The 24,796-nt window shown below is 47.0% G+C and overlaps 1 protein-coding gene across 6 annotated transcripts in view; it reads left to right on the forward strand.

Annotated features, from left to right (window-relative positions):
* The window catches only part of AP2B1 (adaptor related protein complex 2 subunit beta 1), a 129,245-nt gene extending 108,075 nt beyond the window's left edge, over positions 1–21,170 (forward strand). For all 6 annotated transcript variants that reach the window (XM_075561410.1, XM_075561416.1, XM_075561411.1 and 3 more), the window contains 4 exons: positions 5,595–5,679; positions 6,515–6,601; positions 13,811–13,965; positions 20,702–21,170. In XM_075561410.1, the coding sequence (XP_075417525.1) occupies positions 5,595–5,679; positions 6,515–6,601; positions 13,811–13,965; positions 20,702–20,776 (402 nt within the window). In that variant the 3' untranslated portion in view covers positions 20,777–21,170. The remainder of the gene's footprint in view (positions 1–5,594; positions 5,680–6,514; positions 6,602–13,810; positions 13,966–20,701) is intronic.
* Positions 21,171–24,796: the final 3,626 nt, after the last annotated feature.

A 24,796-nucleotide genomic window follows, 5' to 3' on the forward strand; every position in this document is an offset into this window, starting at 1 on the left:
TACTGATGCAGCTATGGTATGCATGTGAATGGTAGAAAGGGATTGTGAAACGAAGGTTTCGCACCTTTTCCTCAGCGTCATCGCCCCTTCATTTGCCTACAGTACTGTTGAGCTGGCAGGATGCCAGGGAGCCCTTGCACTCAGGGAGCTGCTCGTTGGATTTGGGGCGCGCCTGATGGGAGCAAACATTACCTTCTGTGCTAGTGCCCCAAGGTACATACGTAGAGTCTGCACTGAATCTATGGAAGTTCAGAGTGCCCTGGGAAATCTCAAGCTCGAGCTGAGGTTTTTTTTTAGAGTGGTACTGTGTAACTTTGTGGGTTTTTTTATATATATACATTTTATTAGGGGCTCATACAACTCTTATCACAATCCATACATATACATACATCAATTGTGTAAAGCACATCTGCACATTCCCTGCCCCAATCATTCTCAAAGCATTTGCTCTCCACTTAAGCCCTCTGCATCAGGTCCTCCTTTTCCCCTCCCTCCCACTCCCCCCTCCCTAATGAGCCCTTGATAATTTATCAATTATTATTTTGTCATATCTTGCCCTATCCGGCGTCTCCCTTCAGCCCCTTTTCTGTTGTCCATCCCCCAGGGAGGAGGTCACGTGTAGATCCTTGTAATCGGTTCCCCCTCTCCAACCCACTCACCCTCTACTCTCCCAGTATCACCACTCACGCCCCTGGTCCTGAAGGGATCATCCGCCCTGGATTCCCTGTGTCTCCAGCAACTATATGCACCAGTGTACAACCTCTGCTCTATCCAGACTTGCAAGGTAGAATTCGGATCATGGTAGTTGGGGGAGCTGAGTTTTAAGATTAAGCAAGTATGTTTCATACAGTCAAAGCTTGAGAAGAGAAAATATATTTAGCAGAAATAATAATCTGTAAAATGGTGTGAAGCTGTTGGTTGAGCTTAGTGTATGGGAAACCAGAAGTAATTTTGATCTGGTAGAAGGAAATAGGTTAGGGGAAAGAGTGGGTCCATATAAAATGGAAGTATTTGTTACTGAATTTAATCCAGTGTTAGTAATAGTCACTTTGCAAAAAACAGGTTTTTAAAAACTAATGTAAAAAGGTTGAAATTCGGAAGAGACATTCAGGATGCTGTTTGGCAAGTACCTGCTAGGAAAGCAGCTGTGAGAAGGAGAGGCTCCTGGTGCTCACCGAAGTGCGCCTGGAGGCTCGTTGGAAGTAGATCCCTGGAGTTCGATGCTGCTGGTAATGAATGGGTACCAAGCCTATTGGATGATGAATATCGATGGGCGAGAGTTGAGGATCCCCAGATCATGACCACCACCTCACCTCCTGAGATCCCTGCATTTCCAGGCATGCAGTGCTCGAACCAAGGCTGGCTGGAAGTGAGCGGGCTGGTGCAAGCCTGCAAGCCACTGGCCTGCTGGTTGTTCACAGGCATGGGAGTGTGGGAGGAGTGGGGGAGGAGGGAGCAGGGGCCTGAGACAGGTGCTCTCACAGGCCTCCTGCTCTGGGCCCACTGCATACATGCACCTTTTGCAATGTCAGCATCGTGAAGCACAACACCCCTGACCTGCGCACCATGTCAGAAACCAGGCTCTACCTCCTCTTACATGGCTGATCCTCCCACATGGGCAAGTGGGTCTCTGACATCATGCAGTTCCTCTTCCCAAACTGTCACAGGATCATCACCTTCACAAACCAAGATGACGACATTGCATTCCGACATGTCTGTAGGAACCTGCACCCTCACCATGTGGCACCAACTGTGGTAGAAACTGGCTTTGAGCTGAAGTTGTATATGATTTCCCTGGACATGTAGGAGCAGGAGGTGACCGCTGATGATGAGTGGTGCTGCCGCCCATGTACCAGTACATGACAAGGCTTCGTGACTGCTGAGTGAGCCCTGCTTGTTGGTCAGCGACATGAAATTAGAGCCTCTGAATTAGAATTTGGAACCCAGAAAGTAGGATAATTACAGACCAGGGGAGTTGTAGCCCGTGCGGGGGGGGGGGGGAACCGGTGCACAGGAGGGGTTGTGTGTTGGCTATAAGAGGGGTCAAAGAATCACTGTAAACCTTGTTTGGAGGATATCCTAAAAAGTGACCTGTGCAGTTGGAGTTGTCCCAGGACAGAGGTGATGTTTCACCAAGGGCATGGGGAGGAGAGGAATCATTAAGATGGCAGTTTGCCAATAAACCTTCTCATGCCTTACCTCCTTTCAGCATAGTGACAGCAGTACATTTTTGCACGTCTGTGAGATCCCGTCTAAGTCTAATGTGGTTTTCCTTGGTTATGAAAAATGTGGGGAGCATGCTAATGTAGGAAGATAAAATGTGAGTTGGTAAAGGAAGTGGGGACTTTTCTTGATTTAGCAAGCACTTGTTTGAGTACTCTGGACAAGACACGCTTACTATTTTCCTCATAATAACTCCATGAACTGAGCACTGTGGTCTCCATTTTACTGCCAAGGACACAGGGCTGAGTTCCTTATTCAAAGTCACATGCTCTGAGCCACTGTCTGCCCTTGTGGATTGAGGTGTTCGGCTTCCTAGAGAATTTTCCTAGGACAGAGATCCAGGGGTAGTCTTCAGGTAATCCTGAATCCACGAAAATATTAGCAGATAGGTTTTTCCGGCTAAGTGTCCTTTGTTTTCATATGTCAGAGGTCTCTCTCACAAGGCAGAATGCCTGGCCCCTCTGTTCTGTGAACCTTGTCATGTCTTCATTGTTAAAGAAAATCATTGACGTGATCCTTCAGAAGAACAAGTTGTTTACAAGTCCATTCAGACTTCCTATGTAACATTTCTTTATGATCTTGGGAACTTTTTCAAAATAACGTGCCCAGAACCAGAGTTTGAGGTTGTATTCTTTGTACATAGAAGCCCTGATGACAGTAATTGAATCCTTGACTGTCATCCAAAAGGTCAGCTATTGAAGCTATGTAGGGTTTTGTTTTTCTTCCTTGGACAGGATGAAGTTTAGAATCCTTAGAGGACAAGGATTGTATTATCTTTATATCTCAAATGCTTAGACATTGATAAATGTTGGAATGAAAGATACATTGTGAGATAGGACTGCTGTATATTAAAAATATAGGACTAATGATAACCACTTGATTGACACTCTCCGTTCACTAAGGAGTTTCTGGTGACCGCTCTCCAGTAACCCAGCCCCTCACCCCGATTTTTATTTCGAAGTGTCCTTACAGAGCTTAGCGCCTGAAGGTGGTTTGGTACCGTTGTTTAAATAAGAAGTTCTTCTCTAATTGCCAAGTACCAGCTGAATTAGAAATTATCTCCCCCAGAAGCTAGTGTCTGTTTTAAGTTGCTGCTCTACTGCATCATGAAGAATATCTTGGGAACTGACCTTTTTCTTGAGGTTGATTACTCTGCTAAGACTTACCAGTTCACATTTTCTACAGTAGTGCTACTTCAGCATTTTGGTTATCAAACATTCATATCATATGGGTCAGAGACTCATACGCTTCATCACTGAAAGGTTAAAAGCACAGGTTACAGGGAAAGTAATTGGATGGATTCTCTTCTAAGAGAGGGCAGTAGTGGGTAGATAAAACCAAACAATTATGGAAGAAGAAATAAAGACCTTTGAAGGTCAGGAAGATGAGTTAATAATGTAAAAGGACTAGAAGTTCTTAGGGAAGCTGATGTTTATGTCTAATAGCTAAAGTTTTGATTGAAAGAATATGGGGTAAAAAAAATGGACCTTGAATATGGTCTTATGAGGGGAACAAAACAAGAAAAAGAAGAATGGTGGGTGTACTAGGCAAGCATCTCTGTCTTATTTAAGGAAAGGAGAAATTGATGTGGTGCTCTGAGTGTCGAATTTGTCCAGAGAGTTTTCCCTGGCCTAAGCGCATAGGTAAGAAAACCACTGGTGACGGGCTAGTGGCACTTTCTCACAGTCTTCCTCTCCTCACAGTGTGCGTTTGTTGTGATCTGCCACCACGGACTCGCCAGTGTCTGAGTGTCCACCAGTCTGACCAAGTACTTAGTGTACCTCCGGGTGAGCCGACCCCAAGCAGAGGCTGCAGATGGCAGCGCATTCCTTCTTGTAACCTTCACAGGCTTGCCCCGAAGCTGGGTGGTGGTTGTGCACCTCCCAGGGCATCTGACGCTCAGGAACCTGATCAACCAGGTCTTGTCTCCTGCCTGGAGCCTCGAGGGAGTACCAACAGCCCACCTGCCAGGTGGCAGCTGAGCTCTTTTTTTTTTTTTTTTTCAGTCATTTTTTTAGGGGCTCATACAACTCTTATCACAATCCATCCACTGTGTCAAGTACATTTTACATTTGTTGCCCTCATCATTCTCAGAACATTTGCTTTCTCCTTTAGCCCTTGGCATCAGCTCCTCATTTCCCTCCCTTCCAGCAGCTGAGCTCTTTAACCACTGTGCCTCTGAGCTGCTTTTTTAGATGAAAATGGATTTGCCATCATAGCAAAATAATTTTTTTATAAAGCAAAAGATTTTAAAATGAAAAAGGGTGGGTGGGGGATAATATGAGGGTGTAAATCCCCCCAGGAAAAAAAAGGAATTTTTTTCCCAAAGCTATGTATTTAAATTTCTTTACAAAACAACCTTATCACCTTCAAAGTACTCCATTACACTTAATACATTTGTCAAATCTGCGATTCCCTTCTTGGAAACATTTTTCAAACTCATGTGTATGAATGGCTGACAGCACCTCCCACGTTTTTTCTTCACCTCCTCTACATTTCAAATTGCTGTCCTTCCATACCCCTCTTCATTCTCGAAAACAAAAAGAAGCTGTACAGCGTGAGGTTAGGTGCGCGGTGCAATAGACGTGCTGTTTGCCAAAAACTGGCCTCACTGGGATGGCTGCGTGAGCAGGTACATTGTTGTAGTGGCAGAACCAGTCCCCCCATCTGCCACAAATCAGGCCTTTTATGCCACACACTGTTACTCGATCTTTTCAAAAACTCTCAGTAGCTGGATTAACAGTCTGATCTGGTAGAACGAACTACAAATCACTATCCCCCTCACATGAAAGACAAATGAGCATTGGGTTTTTTTTGGGGGGGGGCGGGTATCCCCTTGTCTAGCTCTAGTTATTCTGGAGAGGAAAGAAAAAAACAAAACAAGGTTTGGGATCCAACAGATCTGAGCTTGAATCCTGGCTCTTCTGTGGGCACTAGCTTTGGGAACCTGAATACTGCTCTCTGACCTCCGTTTCCTCATCTGTGAAATGAGAGGGGTGTGACCTTTGTTGGGATAGTTTTAATGAGGATTCTAATTAATGCCATTTGTTAGTACGTGGTAAGTGACAGTTAACTACTATTAGTACTCTCGGGAACAGAAAATAACGAATAGTGCTACTCTCACTGTAGAAGCTGCGCCTCTGAGACAGCCCTCTTCTCGTGGGCAGGTAGAGGTGCAGGTTGTCACAGTGCTGTGACAAGAAAATCGGTAAGGACGTGTTTTGCCTGTATGGCCGCTATATCTTGATTGGGGGAGGGCTGCACTGTCTATAGAGAAAAGAAATCAGCTGGCATATTTCTAGACTCTACCTTCTTGCCTTCCTACCGGCTTCCTGTTATGTCCTGATTTTCCCTTGTTACTTTTCTGGCAGGTGGCTGTGAAAAACAATATTGATGTCTTCTACTTCAGCTGCCTCATTCCGCTCAATGTGCTTTTTGTAGAAGATGGCAAAATGGGTAAGAACATCCTCTTGTCCCTTCTACCAAATAGACCTTTGCCCTACCTCTGAATGTCAGATAAAGCATAGTCCCATAAGTGTAAGTTACTTTGAGGTTTTTAAAAAATGAGATATGAATCTTCTAATCCTCGTAACAGTTGCCAATTGAGCATGCCCCTGATTCACAGTTAGGCAGAATGGCCAGCACCCAAACGATGACAACGCCCAGGGTGCAGAGCAAGTGATCTGCTGACAGGAGAGGTGGATTGGATCGCATTCTTGCTATTTATTTTCTGGCTCTCTGTGTTTGCAAAGTAGAAATTGTTTTTATAATAATTTAAGGAGATAATCCATATAAATGTAGCACTTACTCCTGAGCTAAGTTCTTACAGCCTCATTTTCAGTCATTTGTAGTAAATTTAGTATCCTTTGTAAGGTTACTGATTTCTCGCTTTCTGTACTTAGGAAAACCGTTATATTGGAATGGATTAAATTGCTTTGGCACTTAATTGATCTGATTCTCACAGTGACTCTGGGTAGACAGAAGGGTAGACAGAAGAGATGTAATTCCTTGCATCTGTGAAGAAATTAAGACTCAAGAGGTTGTAAGACTTAGTGAATCAAATAGGAAGACAGTAGAGCCAAACTACCAGCTCAGGTAGTCTGCCTTTTAAACTCTCCACTGTGGGGTTAATTGACCTGATGTGTAGCACCTGCTATAAGTCTTTGTTCCAGCACCAGGATGCTGCTAGCTGTACTGCAGGAAACCCCCTGAAAGAGGAAATGGCTAAAGACATCCGACATGAGAACACAGACATATGGTACACAGCCTTCCTTTCTGCTTCCTCTTACAGAGCGCCAGGTCTTCCTTGCAACCTGGAAGGATATTCCTAATGAAAATGAACTTCAGTTTCAGATTAAGGAATGTCATTTAAATGCTGGTAAGTAATGACTTTTAAGTTACATGTTCATCTCAATCAAATTAAGTGCCTGACACATTGATAATTACCTACAATTTCCACACCAACCTTGTAACTAATAGGTCTAACATCTTTAAAATATGAGGGAGGTTTTAGATGTGGGTACCAGTTTACTGATCTAAGCTAGCAGATTTATAAAACATTTAGACTGGATTCATCTACCTCAGTGGTTCTCAATCTGTGGGTTGAGACCCCTTTGGGGATCAAAGGGCCCTTTCAGAGGGGTTGCCTAATAAAATCTTGCATGTCAGATGTTTACATTACGATTCATCACAGTAGCAAGATGACAGTGATGAAGTAGCAATGAAAATAGTTTCATGGTTGGGGGGGTCCCCACACCTGAGGAGAGGGCCGTGGCAGGAGGAAGGTGGAGAGCCACTGCTCTGAGTGGTTCCCAGTGGAGGAAGACACTGTCGCCGCAGCACTGCGTGTCCTAAGCTTGCACGTAATTGATGCGCCACTTGGATGGCAGGGGCTCTCTCGCTGCTGTTGAGAGGGGAGGGAGTTTATTGGGGGGTGGGCGGGGAGCACTCTGGTGGGGAGGTCTTCCTTTTTATCAACCATCATTATTGGAATGCTATGCTTAGAATCCTGTGTTTATAATTTAATGAGAAGACATGACAGTTAATTAAAGCCTGGTGTTAACCTTTTCCTCCCTGCCTTCCGCCAGCTACCACACTAGGTAATTTCTTTAGTCCCCTGTAGAAGCCCCAGACCCTTTTGTAGTCCTGTTCTTACTGGTCCTAGAGCATACAGGCGGTAACTGGAGAGGAGGAACAGTAGCAGCTCTCTGCACTTGGGGCTTTCTTTCACGGAAGTGTTCCCCTGGAACAGCCGCTAAGCCAGGCGTCCTCAAACTACGGGTCCGCGGACCACATGCAGCCTGCTCAGGACATTTATCCGGCCCGCCGGGTGTTTCTGCCCCATTTGGCTTTTTACTTCAGAATAAGATATGTGCAGTGTGCATAGGAATTTGTTCATAGTTTTGTTTGTTTTTTTAAAAACTATAGTCCGGCCCTCCAGTGGCTCTGAGGGACAGTGAACTGGCCCCCTGTTTAAAGAGTGTGAAGACCCTGCTCTAAGCTATTCAGAGGCCTGCTTTTGTTCTTGCTCTCTCTTGAGGTTACCCCTAGGTTGGATGAGTTTGAATAAGAGTGAGCCTTGGTGCTTGGTCAGTTGTTTTTCTTCATTTGCCCATCTTGCCTCTCTGAACGATAGCGGCTTTCCCAGTGGGCTTCAACATGCTGTTCCTCTCCCTTTGCAGCCATTCCTGGAGAAGGGAGGGATCTGGCAGTTCTGAAAGCAGGGACCAAACCACCACTGTCTTCTCATTTCAACTTTTTACTATGGTGTGCTGGGGCTTTTATGGTGTATTTGTTTTCTGTCTTCAGACAAATTTTCTCTCTATCATCTTTCCAGTAAAACTTTGAAAATCCACCTGAATCATAGCCTCCTCCTGTGAAACCTTTTAAATATGCTGAACATATAAACTCAGGAATGAAAGGCAGACAGACAGGGTCTTTGAGTGTAGGCGTTCCGGGTGGACATCCTCTTGATGATGATCACCGACTTCTCCTGAAGCCTGGGAGAGCGTTTGAGGAAAGGTTTCTATCATTTCCACAGTTAGTTGGCGCTATTCAAGAACACCAGCTCTCTGGTCTCTCATCCTGACTGATGATGTATCTAATAAACAAAACCCTTTTCTCTCCCTCACAAAAATTCACACTCACATTGAACTGCGTATGTAGTCTAGGTAGATGGCAGTGCTGTTTGTTCCCTCTTTGCGACGCATTGGTCTGTGAACCTCATTTGAGGAGGCAGGAGGCTGGGCAACTTTCCCACAGTACAACAAGCCTGTCTTTAGGAAACGCTACTGTACAGAATCTGTAGAGGCCAGTGGCACAAACCAGAGCGGATCCTGTTAGGAAAGCCACCTCTGCACCAGCTCGGAGAAGCCCAGGCCCCAGGGTATGTCCCTCTCAGGGCATTTGGTCTGGTGACAGCAACTGTGTACAAGCTTCTTAAGAATACTTGTCCCTTAAGGGGGATGGGGGGGTTGTTGCTAAACTTAATTAAAAATTTAAAACTATAGCAGATTCTCTGCCTCTCTTAGAAGCTGCCATTGCAGAAAAGATCACCCTGCTTCCAGGTTGCACCGTGCTTCAGTGTGTGATTGCCCAGAGAGGAGTCTGGCCTGCCTCCCAGTGGGTTGTGTCCTTTGATGTAGTCCGGAACGGCTTCTCGGAGCAAGTTTTGTTTTGATCCAGTTCTGCCATGGCTTTGGGCTATTATGTTTTCTCCAGGAGACGAAAGCCATCGTTTTTCCAATTTGCCAATCTCACAAGCTGCAGCCTGCAATGAATTCCTTAAAGCCCCTTCCCTTGATTTCCACCCCAAAGTCTGCAGTGCTCTGGCCTTTCACATTTATTCTCAGTCCTTACAGCACTATTAATATGAGCATTTTCAATTTTGTGCCTTCTGATTCAACACCCTGAGTCTAGCTGAGAGCTAAAAATATCAGCCTTTCCAGCTGATCTGCCCTAATCACAATAGCACCAACCCTTTAAATAGCTTCTCTGTGCCAGCGAAGACATTTGACAGATGGAACTAACGCTGAAGACTAAAGGAAATCACAGCCTCCCAGGACTTACCAACCTATTGTTGACTTGTGCTTTTGCTTTGCTGTCTCTTTCTAGAGAATAAAGCAGAAAGGAATTATCTTCCCCGATTCATCAAGTTTTAATAGAGAGGGGTATATGGTGGCGTTGGTACCACAAGTTGTGTGCACATGAGAAAATGCTAGAAAGGCATCAGTGTATGGGACTGGTCTTCACCAAGATACACCAAGAGATCTGTAGGAGTGTGTTGTGCATCACACCGTGACCGGAGCACTGGGAGTCAGTGTGTGTCTGGGACCACTGTCTTAAGTGAACAAGAAGTAGTTGCATCTCCACCCCTATCCAGAAAGGACTCTTTCTTCCGAAGAATTCTTCTAACCTTTTTAAAAGTGCATGTTGATTGCACTCTGGGAAGCTTAGTGACGGGCTTGATCTCTTTGTTGGGCTGGGCACCGTGGTAAGACAAGCCAGAGCCTTCTGGTGAGGGTGAGCTGTATTTCTCTGTTTCATCATGGCTCTGCCCATACTGTGGGAAAGAGTCTCTTTGGGAGGTCATTGGGCTGGGGGGGTTGGGGGAGGGTTGTGTTTTTTCCAGTTGTGCATAGTAACCCTCTGTGACCATCGCTATGAATTGAACTGTGTACCCGCAAAATATGTTATAAACCCTAACCTTGTGGGTATAATGCCATCTGGGAAAGGGGTGTCTTTCTGTGTTGCTGAGGCAGGATTGGTGTAGGGAATGCTTTGCCTCAAGCCTCTTGAGATATAAGGGAGGTTAAGCAATTGAGCAGAAACAGACACGAAGGAAGAAGAGATGCCAGGCCCTGGGAAGATGACCCCGGAGCAGAAGCAGCTCAGAGAGACAAAGACCTTCCCCGAGCACTGGCACTCTCAATTTGGACTTCTGTCCTCCTCGGCTGTGAGAAAAGAAATGTCTGTCAGAGCACCCCTTCTGGCATCATTACTAGCAATGCTTGGTCACTCAGGCAGCCACCGCTTCAGACTTTCATGCTGTGGAAAGTCTTCACCCCCTCAGCACACACTGAGCAGTTCACACTACATTCTCATTCTCAGCCTCTCGCACTAGAATTCCCTGGTGCTTCCCGGGGCTTAGAATTGGAAAAGGAGAAAAATGTGTGTTGTCAAGACGTTTATCCCAGTTTTGCTCACACCTACATGTGGCTCCCATTTCTAGTCTTAGTAAGTACATCTAGCAAAGCTGCCTAGCCTGTACTGTGTAAATGATGTAGGTCCTATAAATCATCAAGTCACACCTAACATCTCACATTTGTAAAAATCAATTAATGCATATTTATGTTAAAGATCCCTGCCTGCATGGTCTTCTGATAGAAATCATAGTACAGCCATTCAGTAGGAGCAGAGCTGATTTTTGGCCAATGCTCCCAAATATATTCAAGTTACATCCTACCTGGCTATTTGCCATGGTGTTTAATTCTGGAAGGAGGGAGTGAGTCTGCATGTGTTTCTGTCTCCTCGCTTAGCCTCCCCTGCATAGGTGGGGAATGACGGGAAGTCTGCAGGAAGCCGGGGATGGCTATATAAAGAGTCTAGAACATGTTTGTGCCTCGGCAACAGGTGGCTCTTTAGCAAAGGCTCCTACCGTGCTTGGTTTCCTGGGGACGTGAGTAACAGCCTTGGAAGTTGGGAGTCAGTTTTACAACCGAAAGCCGGACCTGCCCGGTGTGTTAAAGGTAGCATATTTAAAAGGTGTATTAGCCAAACTTCAGCTGGTGATGTTGTCTAGCGACCAAGCCTAAGCGGCAAGAGCCCTCATTGTGGGAACTGAGGTGATAGCCTGGACTGCTACACACGCACATGCACTCACACACACGTTAGGTAATAGATAAGTGTGATAAAAATGTTTAATGGGATTGTGCTGCCTTCTGATCTGAACGTCAGAGGAAGACATCAGGGCAAGAACTTCCTCCATCGTTAGCCTGAACCTCTGTAGATCGTTTCTAAGGCCTAAAGCATTATGTTCCTGTTGATATTTCCAACACCTGAATCAGAGACTGCAAAAAAAGTGTGAAGTCAACCGCTGAAGCCAAAGCGGGTAAACAAGCAAATGTGTTGAAAGCTGATGGTGCCCGGCTATCAAAAGAGATAGTGTCTGGTGTCTTAAAGGCTTGAAGGTAAACAAGCGGCCATCTAGCTCAGAAGCAACAAAATCCACATGGAGGAAGCACACCAGCCTGTCCGATCACGAGGGATCAGGTATCAGGCATCAAAGAACAAAAAATCTTACCATAGTGAATGAACGGGGAAGTGCAGAGTGGAGACCCAAAGCCCATTTGTTGGTAGTTGGAGACCCCCTCACAGAGGGGTCTAGGGGAGGAGATGAGTCAGTCAGGGTGCGATGTAGCACCGATGATGAATACAACTTTCCTCCAGTTCCTAAATGTTTCCTCCCTCCCAACTATCATGATCCGAATTCTACCTTGCAAGTCTGGATAGAGCAGAGGATGTACACTGGTTCAGATAGGAGCTGGAGGCACAGGGAATCTAGGGCGGATGATACCTTCAGGACCAGGGGTGTGAGGGGCGATACTGGGAGGGTAGAGGGTGAGTGGGTTAGAAAGAGGGAACCGATTACAAGGATCTACGTGTGACCTCTTCCCTGGGGAACGAACAACAGAAAAGGGGGTGAAGGGAGATGCCGGACAGGGCAAGATATGAAAAAATAATAATTTATAAATTATCAAGGGCTCATCGGGGAGGGGGGAGTGGGGAGGGAGGGAAAAAAGAGGACTTGATGTCAAGGGCTTAAATGGAGAGCAAATGCTTTGAAAACGATGAGGGCAGTGAATATACAGATGTGCTTTATACAATTGATGTATGTATGGATTGTGATAAGAGTTGTATGAGTCCCTAATAAAATGTTTTTAAAAAACAATTTAAACAAGAACTGGGGGGGGGGGGATGAAGGAGCCAGAGGCCCACCTTGGCTACCAAGGGAGGAGCGTCAGTGTCCATGCCAGCTCATGGCTGATTGTCACGAGGCAGAGGTCAGACATGCCCCTGCCCTCCATCTTTCTTTACCTACCCTGACACCAACCATTCCTCTCTGCTTCTCCACTAGGTTTGATAATTTGTTGCAGTAACTACACACAATGCACAGACAGTACACAAGATGATGGGGTTGGTTGGTTATGGGAGTGAACCACAGCCAGGATGCATCAATAGTGAGGCTACAGTCCATGAACCACACCAACTCTTCTCCTCAGCCAGGAGCCAATTCTCTCAGGTCTCCACCTTGCCCATCACAGGGTCCCTTTGGCCTCTGCCTCACAGTCTCCTGGTCGCACTGCTGCACATTAGCTCTGCCTCACGGTCTCCTTGCTCTGCCTCTAGTGTCTCTCGTCTGGGGACTCTTCTGCTAGGGGTCCTGTTTTTCCTCTCTCTTCCTGCCAAGGTGGCTCATCCTTACAGTCACGGGAGTGTTGACTACAATTGACCAGTCCCGTCCCCTTTATGAGTGTCCTACATGCCATGTTTGCGTAGTCCCACCCAGTCATTTGGTGGGAGTTACGGAGACATAACTAGGAAAGCCATGTTAAGAAATTCCACTCCACCACACTTAAAGCAACAGATATTGAAGACAAGTACCTGTTGTGCCCTTGATAGTGTAGTAAGCACCAAACCCAGAAAACTCCCAAGACTCCTGGGTTCAGAAACAACACCGTCCAGGTGAATAGAGTGGTCGTCTAGCATATCTGCCGTTTCCTAGAGAGCAGTCGAATACAACATATTTGTATGTGGGGAGAATTTTGTTCCTAAAGTAGGCATGAGTGATTGCAATTCGCATCAGAAACGGACATTTTAAATGATCTGCAAAGAAGCGATCTTTATTCTCTTTTTTTAAAGCCTCTCTTTCCCTGGCGCTGCACCATCTCTCATCCAGCAGTAAGAGGATGAGGAGGGAGTTGCCGTCATGCTCTGGCTTGGCCCTTTGTTGCTAGGGTCAAGAGGACCAGCTGGAACATCGACCTATTCTTAGCCTCACTTGGTAATGGCCGTAGTCTCCACCATGGCCATCAACAATAGCTTGGGCTCTAGGGCCTGTGGCACACAAAATTGGGCGGGGTGGTGGTGGTGGCAGGGGGGCAGGTAGATTTGGGGTGGGGGTGTGTGTGCAGTGACTCTGGTCTTGGTGTTTTTGATATTCAAATTAAATATCCAGGTTAATAGATTTGGCTCGCAGGTCTCGGTCCTCTTTGAACATATCTGCCTGTCCAGCACCTAGTTTAGATGGTTACCCACTCTTTAGATCCACTCAGCCCTCACTCTCCACATAGAATTCTTGCACTAATGCTTGGTTGCACTTGATCCTGTGTCTGTCCAAGCATCTGAGAAACAGGAACCTGAAGCGCCTGTTCCTCAGCTTTGCTGTCGTGTGGAAGAAGGACGTTCAGCAATGTGTGCACGTGCACGTGGCGGTTAACTCGCGCACACATGTTAAGGATGTCAGAAGGTGGGTAGCATGCACTGGTGTGAAATCTTCACTTGTTGGATTTTGAATCTGTGTTTCCAGACACTGTGTCCAGCAAATTGCAAAACAACAATGTTTATACTATTGCCAAGCGGAATGTGGAAGGGCAGGACATGCTGTACCAGTCCCTGAAGCTCACTAATGGCATTTGGATTTTGGCCGAACTACGTATCCAGCCAGGAAACCCCAACTATACGGTAAGGCCTTCCCCAGGATGGGGAAGATAGGTCAGAGGGGGGAGACAAGAGCACTTTTCATTTATTAGCAGCCTGGAAAGACCAACAAGAAGAGCATCAGCGCTAAGATACCCAAACCCAGCAGTGAGCACGGCAGTCCACCCTGTCCCAGTGGAGCTCCTGCTCTCCGGAGCACAAGGGCTTCACACCCCTCCCTTCCCTGAACATGCAGGGCGCTGCGTCTCAGTGTCAGTTCACTCGTCGCCAGCATGTCTGCATGTGGGCCTAGAACAAGCTAAGAGGATGCTGTGTAGCTAATTTTAATAGTCTTTCTTGCATTCAGAGTTCAGTTAAGACTTAGCGATACCAGACTCATTAATACATGCGCCTTTTTCAGCGCTATTGAATGACTTGAAATGCTCCTTGTGAAAGGGGAGGCAAAACAGAAGGACCTTGGGTGGGCTGTGGGCTGTGGGCGGAGGGTAGTTTGAAACCCTCAGTGGCGGAGGAGCGAGGCCTTTGCTGCTTGTCTGTCGTAAGACACGGAGCCCTACGGGCTGCTAGCGGGAGAGTACTGCCCCCAGTGCTTTTCAGGGTTTTGTAGGCCATTTTGAAGGACAGGAAAGTGACATACATGGGGGGAAGGTTAGGTTCAACATTGATACATTTAAGAAAGCTGAGTAGTAAGTAGATAAAACCTTTTAGCCACCAGGGCCATTTCTCAGCTATTACACGAGACAAATCTGTGACTCCATTCCTTAATTTTGGCAACCAAGCCTGCTTCCGCTAGCATAAACCAAGGGAACAAGCAGTAGCAACAACTGAAAATTCCCAGGGTGCTCCTCTCTAGTGCCCGACTGAAGGACGCTGGTCGTCCAGCAGGTATGTGTGAACTGCTAAGTCCTGTCAGGCTAGGTGTTTGGGAAAGCATTGGTGAGCTGGGAAACCTGTGCCCTCCCTGAATGAAGTGCACAGCCACACACACTCCTCCACCTCCAGTCACTTGTCCTTTTGACCCACCACTGACCTTCAGTTCCCCCGAGAAATGAAAACCCACTGTGCTCTGCTCACGGTTCCCTGAAGACAGACTCTCATTGTAGAGTCAGCGTCTGGGATATATATAACTAGCTCCTTGCTCCCCTCAAAGCGCGCTCCAGATCCAGCAGCCTTGGAGGGAAGCGCCACTGCCGCCCTCGCCAGCACCCCTGTGCTGGGTTACTTAGGGCTCAGGACTGTGCTGGGCTGCGTGAGCAGAACCCCCGCTGTCCCAACCCCGTCCCCTGCCTGACCCACCGCTCCGTGTTCCCCTGGGGTCTCTGTGCTACTCTCACTCAAGGCTTAGAGACCAAAATTAGCTATGAATAGTATTAGCAAGGCATTCTAACAGTCCTCACGTCTTAAAATTTTAAAGCAGGTGCAAGTTTCATTCTACAAATGTAGAACTTGAATGGAAACGAGGGAAATTTTCATTAATGTGGGGAAGGGAATTCAGACGTCATGGGATTTTTTTTCCATGAACTTTTTGAAGCTCTGTGTGTGTCTTTTGTGTCCTTGCCTGTTGTTGTGTTCCTTTCTCTCTTTGGTCTCGGCTAAGCAGAAGGAGCAGTGTTACCCCAGTTTGCAGCAAAGGTAGCCATGGTGAAACGGGGAGTCCTGACATGTTGAAAATCACAGAGCTTATCGATCTTGGGGGAGGGGGGGGTTGGTTGGTTTTTTTTTTTTTTCTTTTTAAAATCATTTTATTGGGGGCTCTTACAACTCTTATCACAATCCATTCTTCCATCCATTGTGTCAAGCACATATGTGCATTTGTTGCCATCGTCATTCTCAAAATATTTTCCTTTCACTTGAGCCCTTGGTATCAGTTTCTCATTTTTCCCCCTCCCTCCCCATCCCACCCCACCCCCCATGAACCCTTGATAATTTATAAATTATTATTTTGTCATATCTTTCCTTGTCTGGCGTCTCCCTTCACCTACTTTTCTGTTGTCCGCCCTCCAGGGAGGAGGGGGTCATATGTAGATCCTTGTGATCGTCTGCCCCCTTTCTATCCCACCTTCTTCTTCCCCTTCTGGTATCGCTCCTCTCAATGTTCCTGAGGGGTTTATCTGTCCTGGATTCCCTGTGTTTCCAGCTCTGATCTGTACCTGTGTACATGCTCTAATCTAGCCGGATTTGTAAGGTAGAATTGGAGTCATGATAGTGGGGAGGAGGAAGCACTAGAGAATTAGAGCAAAGTTATATGTTTCATCGATGCTACCCTGCACTCTGACTGGCTCGTCTCCTCCCCAAGACGCTTCTTTCTGTAAAGGGATGTTGTTGCCTACGTATGGGCTTTGGGTCTCCACCCTAGACTCCCCCTCATTCACAATGATACGATTTTTTGTTCTTTGATGCCTGTCCTTCATCCCATCAGCACTTCATGATCACACAGGCTGGTGTGCTTCTTCCATGTGGGCTTTGTTGCTTCTCAGCTAGATCGCGGCCTGTTTACCTTCAAGCCTTTAAGACCCCAGATGCTATATCTTTTGATAGCCGGGCACCATCAGCTTTCTTCACCACGTTTGCTTATGCACCCGCTCTGTCTTCAGTGATCGTGTAGCGAAGGTGAGCATCATGGAATACCAGTTTAATAGAACAAAGTGTTCTTGCATTGAGGGAGTACTTGAGTAGAGTCCCAATATCCATCTGCTACCTTAATACTAAACCTATAAATATATGCACAAAGATCTGTTTCCTCTTCATCATATATAAATATGTTTACATATGTAGATGCCTGTATTTAAACCTCTGAAAATGTCCTTTGCCTACTAGTTCTTTCCTCTATTTCCTTTTACTTTCCTTTTGTCCTACTATCATGCTCAGCCTTCACTTGGGTTTCAGTAATTCCTCTAGGTTACATTGCCCTTGATCAAGCCCGACCAGGCCTCCTACACCCTCCTCGCCATCAATTTTAGATCACTTTTTGTTCTCTTGCCCCTCGGTTTATCAGTCTGTAGGTGTTTAAGCTCAGGTATCTCTTGACTCGGTCTCCTGTCTTCTTTCTGTTTTATTAGGATACAACTGGAGGAGGGTCTTTTAGTGTAACCATTCTAACCACAATTTGCTAAAGTTTGGGTTTTTTTTTAACTTTTTGTACTTAAGGTTTATTTAAGAAGGAATTTCAGAACTCAATAAGAAAAAATTAAAATAGTACATGGAGCTCCATGTACCTTTCCCCCAGTTTTTCCCATTAATAACATCTTACATAACTGTAGTATATTTTTAATATCTGGAAATTTATACTGTTACAGTTCTATTAATTAGAGATTGTTTTCATATTTTGCCAGTTTTCAAATCATTATCTTTTAGTCCCACTTTGCCACAAACTATTTTTTTTTCAAGCCCTCTTCTTTTTTATTTTTTGGCTTTGGAAATGGGTGGGGGCAGGAGCATGCAGAGCAATGTAACATTCTCTCACATTGTATAATTGGAGACCAACCAGCGCAGTCAGGACATGGAACTGCTCCGGCCCGCACATTCTCCCTGTGTTCTGCCTTTGTGGGCCTGACGCCCAGCTGCCCTTTTCCCACTCTTCGGTCAATTTGCTATCACCCTATATGTACCCTTAGCTTGGCACAGTCCTGTGAGCACCCGTCCAAGTGTTGAGTATGCCAAGGGCGCATTCCTTGTTGTCACCAGGTAATAGTCACTGGACGCATACCCGCATTGTTCACCACTTGTCCACTGGACAACACTTCCTCCCTCATTGGGACAGGATTGACCGTGGGTGTCAGCTTGCCCAGACCTGGGCAGGTTGTTATTTTGAGATAGTTGTAAGAAATAATAGTTTGCCTTAGTGGTAGTGTTAGATTTCCCTGGTGGGAAATACCTCGGTCCTTGGCTTCACGTCGAAGCTTGGTTTGTGATCCAAGTGAGTTTTTAAAAGTATAGAAGCTGTTTCAGGCGTTACGGTAAATGGCACACTAGCCAGACAGAGCCTGCAGCACGGTTGCTCGGGACCCCAGCATGGCTATGCGGAGCTGTGCAGCCTGGCAGCACTGCACTATGTGTCTGAGGCACCAGAGAGAGCCCTGTGAGAGAAAACTTCTGGCTTTCTCAGGCCCTCCCCACCCCCCAAGACGTGGCCCATGATCTTGGTTAACCCCATTGGCTGAATTAAGCCCACCTGTCCTAAATGAGTTCCCACCCAGATGTACTGGCTTCCTGTCTCAAAGACCTGAATGTGAGCCTGCCCTCCAGCCTTCAGCAGCTTTCAAGTTCCTGAGAGGGGAGAAGGGAGGCTTTGGCTTGTAGAGAGAGGGACCTCTCTAGCTACCTAACAGTAACACCTTAGTACGTAATGATCTTCATCTACAATGGGCGAGCGAGGCCCCATAGCTGTAGGTAGGTAAGTCCCCTGGAAAGAAAGCTTGGTCCAGGTGAAGAAGCATTCATTCCAGCAAGAACCAGAGTTGGGTGGTTAAGCCTTTGACTTCCATTGTAGGGAGAGGCGACTCTCCCCTCCGTGGCGCGAGATGGGTGGCGTGCCTGCACGTTGGATGTTAAAGTGGTGTCACACAGCGGACTAGCAGTTACAAAACTGAGACAGAGGTAAAGCCTCTTTGCCCCAGGAGCCGTACAAAATGAAGCCTAGAGCCCTAGCTATATTTCATAAGTCAGATTATTTCAGTTCTTTGCTCTTTTTGTATATTTGACCCCCAAAAAATTCTTTTTTAATGCTTTTCAAAAATTGTGCTTGCCTTCACTGTACTAGTTGGAAAGCAAGCGATGTGCATGTTTAGGTCCAGCTTTGACCCTTGGTTACAGGCCTAGATGGTGGTGCATATTTGGCGAGAAGAGGCATCATTCTTGCCCCTTCTCAGCTCACTGCTCCCCGAAGCAGGTGACCCTGACTCCCCACCAGGGCCAGCCTGCAGGTGTAGGCCGTTCTTGAAGGAAGGGACATCTCCCCTCTGGCTGTGCAGAAAATGAAATCTCGATAACTCGTAGAACTTCAAGTACCGTCTCAAAGGCGTCAAAAAGGCAGGCCCGCGTTTGGGGAGAGGAGCTTCTCTTTAGTGTGAGTTTAACTTTCACAAACTGTGCTTACTCTTTCCACTACCCTCTCCTTTTCTGAACCCACATCTTCGCCCAAGAGAATTTCCCACAGAACTGAAGAGGCTGAGGAGGAACGGGAGGGATAGGAACTTGCTTCTACTGAGAGTGGAAGAGTCAAGGAAGTAATGATTGCCCAAATCTGACCAGAGAGCGGTTTTCTCTGCATCTTTATATTCTCGGTTACATGTGTTTTGTTTTACATTTATCAGAATTCACTTCTGGGTGGATATCAAGTTGCAGTTTAGAAATGTCTTGGAGACTAAATATTAAATGTAAATAGAGAGACCTTAATTTTTCTTTATTTTAAAGTTTTACTTTTTTTATTTTAGGCTATTGGTCTTTCTGAGAAATTCAAGGTTAACCAGTATATTTTTAAAATATTTTTTCCAAAGATCATCTCACCTTTTGTAACTCTATCAAATCTCTCCGACTCTGAGAGAATTAACAGCTGCTGCTGCGTTGGTTGGATTCGTGAGTGACCCCGTGGGCATAGGCTGTACATCTTTAAGGGTATAGACTGCCTGCCATGTCTTTCTCCCAAGGAGCAACTGTTGGCTTTGACCTTTTAGTTCATTGCCAAGTGCTTAACAACACTGTCGCACCCCCCCTCCCCCCCCCCCGGCTTCTTTTAATAAGGGAGTAAGAGGGTAAAATACCTAAAATTTCATGATGAAATAACTTTTGCTCATCCGCCCAAACAGACAAGGGCAACGATGTCAGCAATACAGACCTTTAAAAATCATTAATTCCCTGTTCTGGAATGCATTTATCATGCTTAAAACATGATATTGGGGAATCCCTGAGTGATGCCAAGTGGCTTGTATACTCACCTGCTATCTGAAAAGCTGGTGATTCCAGGGTGCCTCAGAAGAAAGGCCTGGTGATTTTCTTCCCAAAATGAACCCCTGAGACCTTATGGAGCACAGTTGTATTCTGACGTGCATTTGGATCAACTCAACCACGACAATTCCTGGCTAGGTTGGCTTTTTTATTTTTTTTAAGGTTGGCTTTTTTAAAGCAAAAGTAGGTTATGATAGCTAATCAAATAATTAGGGGGTCTAAATCTGGTTTTAAATTTTGCCTTGTTGGCCCACAAAGTAAATATTCGTGTTATTTGCCAAGCGAGGGGTAAAGGGATGACACTATTGACATGAATTGCTTTCTGGTTACATTAAAACCTTTGTGTTCTTTTCCCCGCCTTAACCTCAGTGTAGTTCAGAAAGGATTCGTACATCAGACTTAAGCTAACTCACTTAGGGCTTTAATTAATTAATTGATTTAATTAATTGTGCAGGCTTCTGAAATGGTGCTGGGGTACCCCACCTCCCCTGACTGAGAAACGAAGTGGACTGTGCAGTGGCCATCAGCCCTGCCCTTTGCAGGGCCTTGGCAAAGCATAAGAATGCCTGTTCTTCTGACAGTCAGAACTCTGGTGCCTGTAGCGTGTGTCAGCTCCCCTCACAGACCCACAGAATGGATACAGGTGGAAACACAGCATTGACGTTGATAAAATTGAGCATCTACAACCCCAAATATACCTATATGCGTGGCTCTTTGGCTAGTTCACCACCTTCAGGGCCCCGGGGCTAGAGGTTTCCTGAGCCAGCGTCTCGGGCCAACCTTTGTGCTCATCTCCTCTTTTCTTCTCTCCTAACAGCTGTCGCTGAAGTGCAGAGCTCCTGAAGTCTCTCAGTACATCTATCAGGTCTATGACAGCATTTTGAAAAACTAATGGACTGCTCCCGTGCCCTCCAGCCACCCTGTGATTGGTGCAAGCCAAGAGCTCTTAACTGGCAGACATTGTGTTGATGTGTAGATGAACCCAAGCACACGGAGGCCACCCACCAAGGTAGTGACTAGTGTAACCTGTACTCACATTAGGGCATACCCTGCTGGCTATTTTTAGCTTCCTGTGAACCTGTGGAACCACTGCTTCAATCACTTCCCACCTCTTGCCCCCCGCTGCTGCTGTCCGTCCTTACTTGCGGGCTTCTCCATGCTGTGCCAATGGCTGGCGTTTCCTACACCCGCTTTTGAGTGTGGTTTGATATTTTGTAATCGAGAGCACCTTTCAAAAGCAGAAAAGGGGCGGGAATTAAAGCAAGGAAAAATGTCCCTGAAACACATACTGCACTGTATTGATTTGTATGTTTGTCCATATTAAGAATGGGGAGGACTGTAACCCGCAGAAGTGCTCGTCCCCTGGGTGGAAGGGACCCAGTCTTTGCCCGCTCCTCCCTCCTCTGACCAGGCATTGTGATTCCCTCACAGTGTCATCTCATTCAACGGCTCTGCCTTTAGGGATGGTGTGCTCCCTGGAAGGATCCTGCAGGACGCAGGGAATAAGAGGGCCTGTGGCCCCAGGCCTGAGGAAAGAGAGCTGACACATTCCTTTCCCCTCAAGTAGCCCACAAAGAACATGGGTTCAGGGATTTGAAAAGGAATGGGACCAAAGCCCTGCTGCCATTGAGTCGAATCAGGCTCAGGGACCCTGTGGGCAGTCGGCCTCCATAGGGTTCCCGAGGCAGGGAATCTGCACAGTTGCGATGGTCTCATCTTTCTCCCGCTGCTCAGCCAGGTGGGATTGAACCACCAACCTTTCTGCCCACAGCCCAGTGCTTCACCCACTGTGCCACCGGGGCTCCTTACAAATATCGCTGAGTGCAGGACTTGTAGAGCGAGAACAGGAACCAAACACCTTCCCCTCGCTCCTTCCCTGTGTTTCTCAGGTCTAAACTCAGAGCACTGGTACTGAGACAGCCTTCAAGTAGGAAATCCATCTAACCGTGTTTTCCTACAAAGAACAATACGAAAAAGAAAAGGTGTCTGTCGTGCTGGGGCAGCAGAGTGGAGACCAGGTTTCCTAAACCCCGCACAGTGGTTTTCACTTCAGAGCTGGCTCTGCATTTGTCCTTCTGCCCCTCGTGTGGCTGCTTCTCTGGCTGTTCCCATGCTCCATACAGGTCTTGGCGCTCCTTCATTGGCTTCAGTGGCGGCAGAGTTGCTTTTCAACTCCTTGAAGGTAAATGCAGATGTCGGAATGAAGGAGCAGCTTGACCCTCCCCGTCTGCTTCTCAAGCTGTGGTTCTGGGGCCAGCAGCACGGGAGTGCAGAGATGAAGTGAGCTGAGAGATGCCACAGATTTGCTTTCTCCCTGCGGCTCTCTGACCCACCATGTACTCACGATACTTACCCTCCGAGACAAACTGGGTCACTGCACAGGGCCCAGCAGCTCTGGTCCTCTCTCAGAATGCTGGGGCATAGGACGGCCCCTCCGCATCCAGGCCCAGGCATCCACTTCTTTGGCTCTGCTTACATGGTGCCCTTTGTGGGCCTGGTTGCTTTGCCTGGTGCCTTTCCTGGTACCTGGTAGTGAGGGTTCTTGATGAAGACTGCTCTTTCCATTGTCCCCGCACAGGTCAGAGGTACTTCAAAGTTGAGAGGCCTCACGGTGGGCTCAGACTTACGAGTGAGTCCAAGAGGAGGAATTGGCCACGATTACCCCCTGCCCCATAAACTCTGAAATGACCCTGGTTCATCCTAGTGGCAAAGCTTGGGAGAGCGGGACCCTCACAAAGCAGTTCTTAAACTTGAGTGTCTCAATTCCAAGAGGAGTTGTTGGGGCGGGTGAGAAAAATAGACCCTGCACTCAGTGCCCATCAAGTGTATGAAGACCAGGCAGTAGCACAGGATTGCGGTGTGAGGCGGGTAGGGTGGCCATGTTTGGTGTGGAAGCGCATGTGGATAAAGTTCCCTGCCTGGAGGATCATCCATGGAGCCAGTTGGAGACCAGCCGTGAAGAAGGTTCACACTACACTACAGAGACCGTGTTCATGGCTCAAAGCACACATAGTCCCAGAAGGAAAGGTGTTTGCCAGGGCAAGGAGGCATAAGACCATTTACAGCAGGATATGACCCTCACCCCCTAGCCTTTCCTCAGGCTCCCACCCAAGAGAGACTAACACAGCCTCTGTTCTCAGCCGGCCCGACTGAGCCAATTCGTGTACTCTTGGCTCCTTGGGAAGACTGCCAGCCTTGGGACCCAGAGCAGAATTAGGAAAGGATTCTGCTTGGGCAAAAGGACTTCTCTCCTGAAAAGCTGGGCCCGTGGCTTCCAGTGAGCTTCCCGTAGCCTGGGCTGAGGTATGGGAGCTGCCCTGCATTCCCCCTCTTCTGCCTCAGAGTGCGTCTCTGAAACCACTGGCTGGCATCAGTACAAAGGGCAGGGGAAGCAACTGCACCCAGAACTCTTGGCTGGTCAGAGGTTCCCTGAGTGTCTGTCCTCTCCCAGGCCTGTGCTGTGTGTCTGTGTTGTGAAGCTTGGGGTGTGGAGAGAAATGGGGAGGGGGGTGGGGTCAGTGTTACCCGAAGAATGCTTGTCATTCTTTTGTTATTGTTGGGATTATCCTGGGGAGGGTGGGGGTTGGGGGGAAGCTTGATCTTCTGTCTTCATCAATAAACTCATTTACACAAAAATAAAGTGTATAGTATGTACTTTGTTCTCAGAATTGACACTCCACAGAAATCCTAACCACTCTATTAAACAGTAACTTTAAAACATGCTAGCTCGTCCAAGGACTTAACAGAGGAGTTTAAGATGAGTGGGAAGAAGACTCCTATACCTTCTACACATGACCTGCACCCAGTACCGTGATCACTGCACACATAGGGCCAGGTCCGCAGGCAGTGAGCACTCAGCGCCAGTCTGTCTTCCCTGGCTGGTTCGCTGCTCGGGGGCCCGCAGACTGTCCCAGGGGCAGCAGCCAGACAGCACAGTTCTCACAGAACTGCGGGCAGGCCGCCAGCCAGCGAGGCCCAGAGGCAGAAGGAGCACACTCGTCTTTCATTGGTTTCCTGTCACCCAGGGCATTTCACAAATCTGTCTACTTACAAAGGCCTCTTCTCAGACCTGCCTGTATATTCCAAACAAAAGAAAGAATGCTGCTTTAAAGCAAACTTCCCTAGGGATTCAAGTCAAAGACAACCCTGTGTCCATCTGCACATGCTCACCTGTGTGTGCATGGGCACACGCGGACAACCTAGGTGCAGTCAAGGTAAAGGGCCCTTGTCTTCTGCTGAGATGTCAGCTGCTGAAATCTCCCACCGCCTGAAGCGGAAATAAGCTAAGGAATTCAGTACTTGCATGGCCTCAGACAAGTCCCTGAGCCTCTTACTGGAGTGCTTTGCCCCCAGTGCTTGGCACACTATCTTAGATTAGGTTCTCTATAAAGAACCAGAGTTTGGTGGTGCATATTTGTGTACATCGAGATAAATTTATCATTATGGAATCTGGCAGGTCCCAAGTCCATGGGTCAGATGTTAAGCTAGGGCTTCTCATGACTTGTACCTCTGGGAGCTGATTAGCAGGAAGACCACAGGCTAGTAGCTGGAGAGGTGGGTGAATCTGAGGTCAGATGACAGGCTACTTACTGATGGCTCCCAGGGTCAGCCTGCAACATGGCAAACTTGACTCTGGTCCAAAAAGAACAAATGTTAGTGAGTGAGCCAGATGTAAGATCTGGGCCAAGCCAGAAAAGAAAATGTCCATTTATGTAGGAAGTAGACAAAGGAAATATCCTATCATTTGCATCAGGGCTGTGCGTTGGGTGAATTCCAGCAAAATCTCAACTGATTGGCTGCTTGTAGCAGACCCCATTATGGAGTTGATTGCATTGTTAGGTCATATCATGAAGGATGACTAGGCTTTAACTGAATACTGGTCCAGCCACGTTAACACAAAACGAAACTATGA

This window comes from Tenrec ecaudatus, chromosome 10 (assembly GCF_050624435.1).
Source record: "Tenrec ecaudatus isolate mTenEca1 chromosome 10, mTenEca1.hap1, whole genome shotgun sequence".
Taxonomy (NCBI): domain Eukaryota; kingdom Metazoa; phylum Chordata; class Mammalia; order Afrosoricida; family Tenrecidae; genus Tenrec; species Tenrec ecaudatus.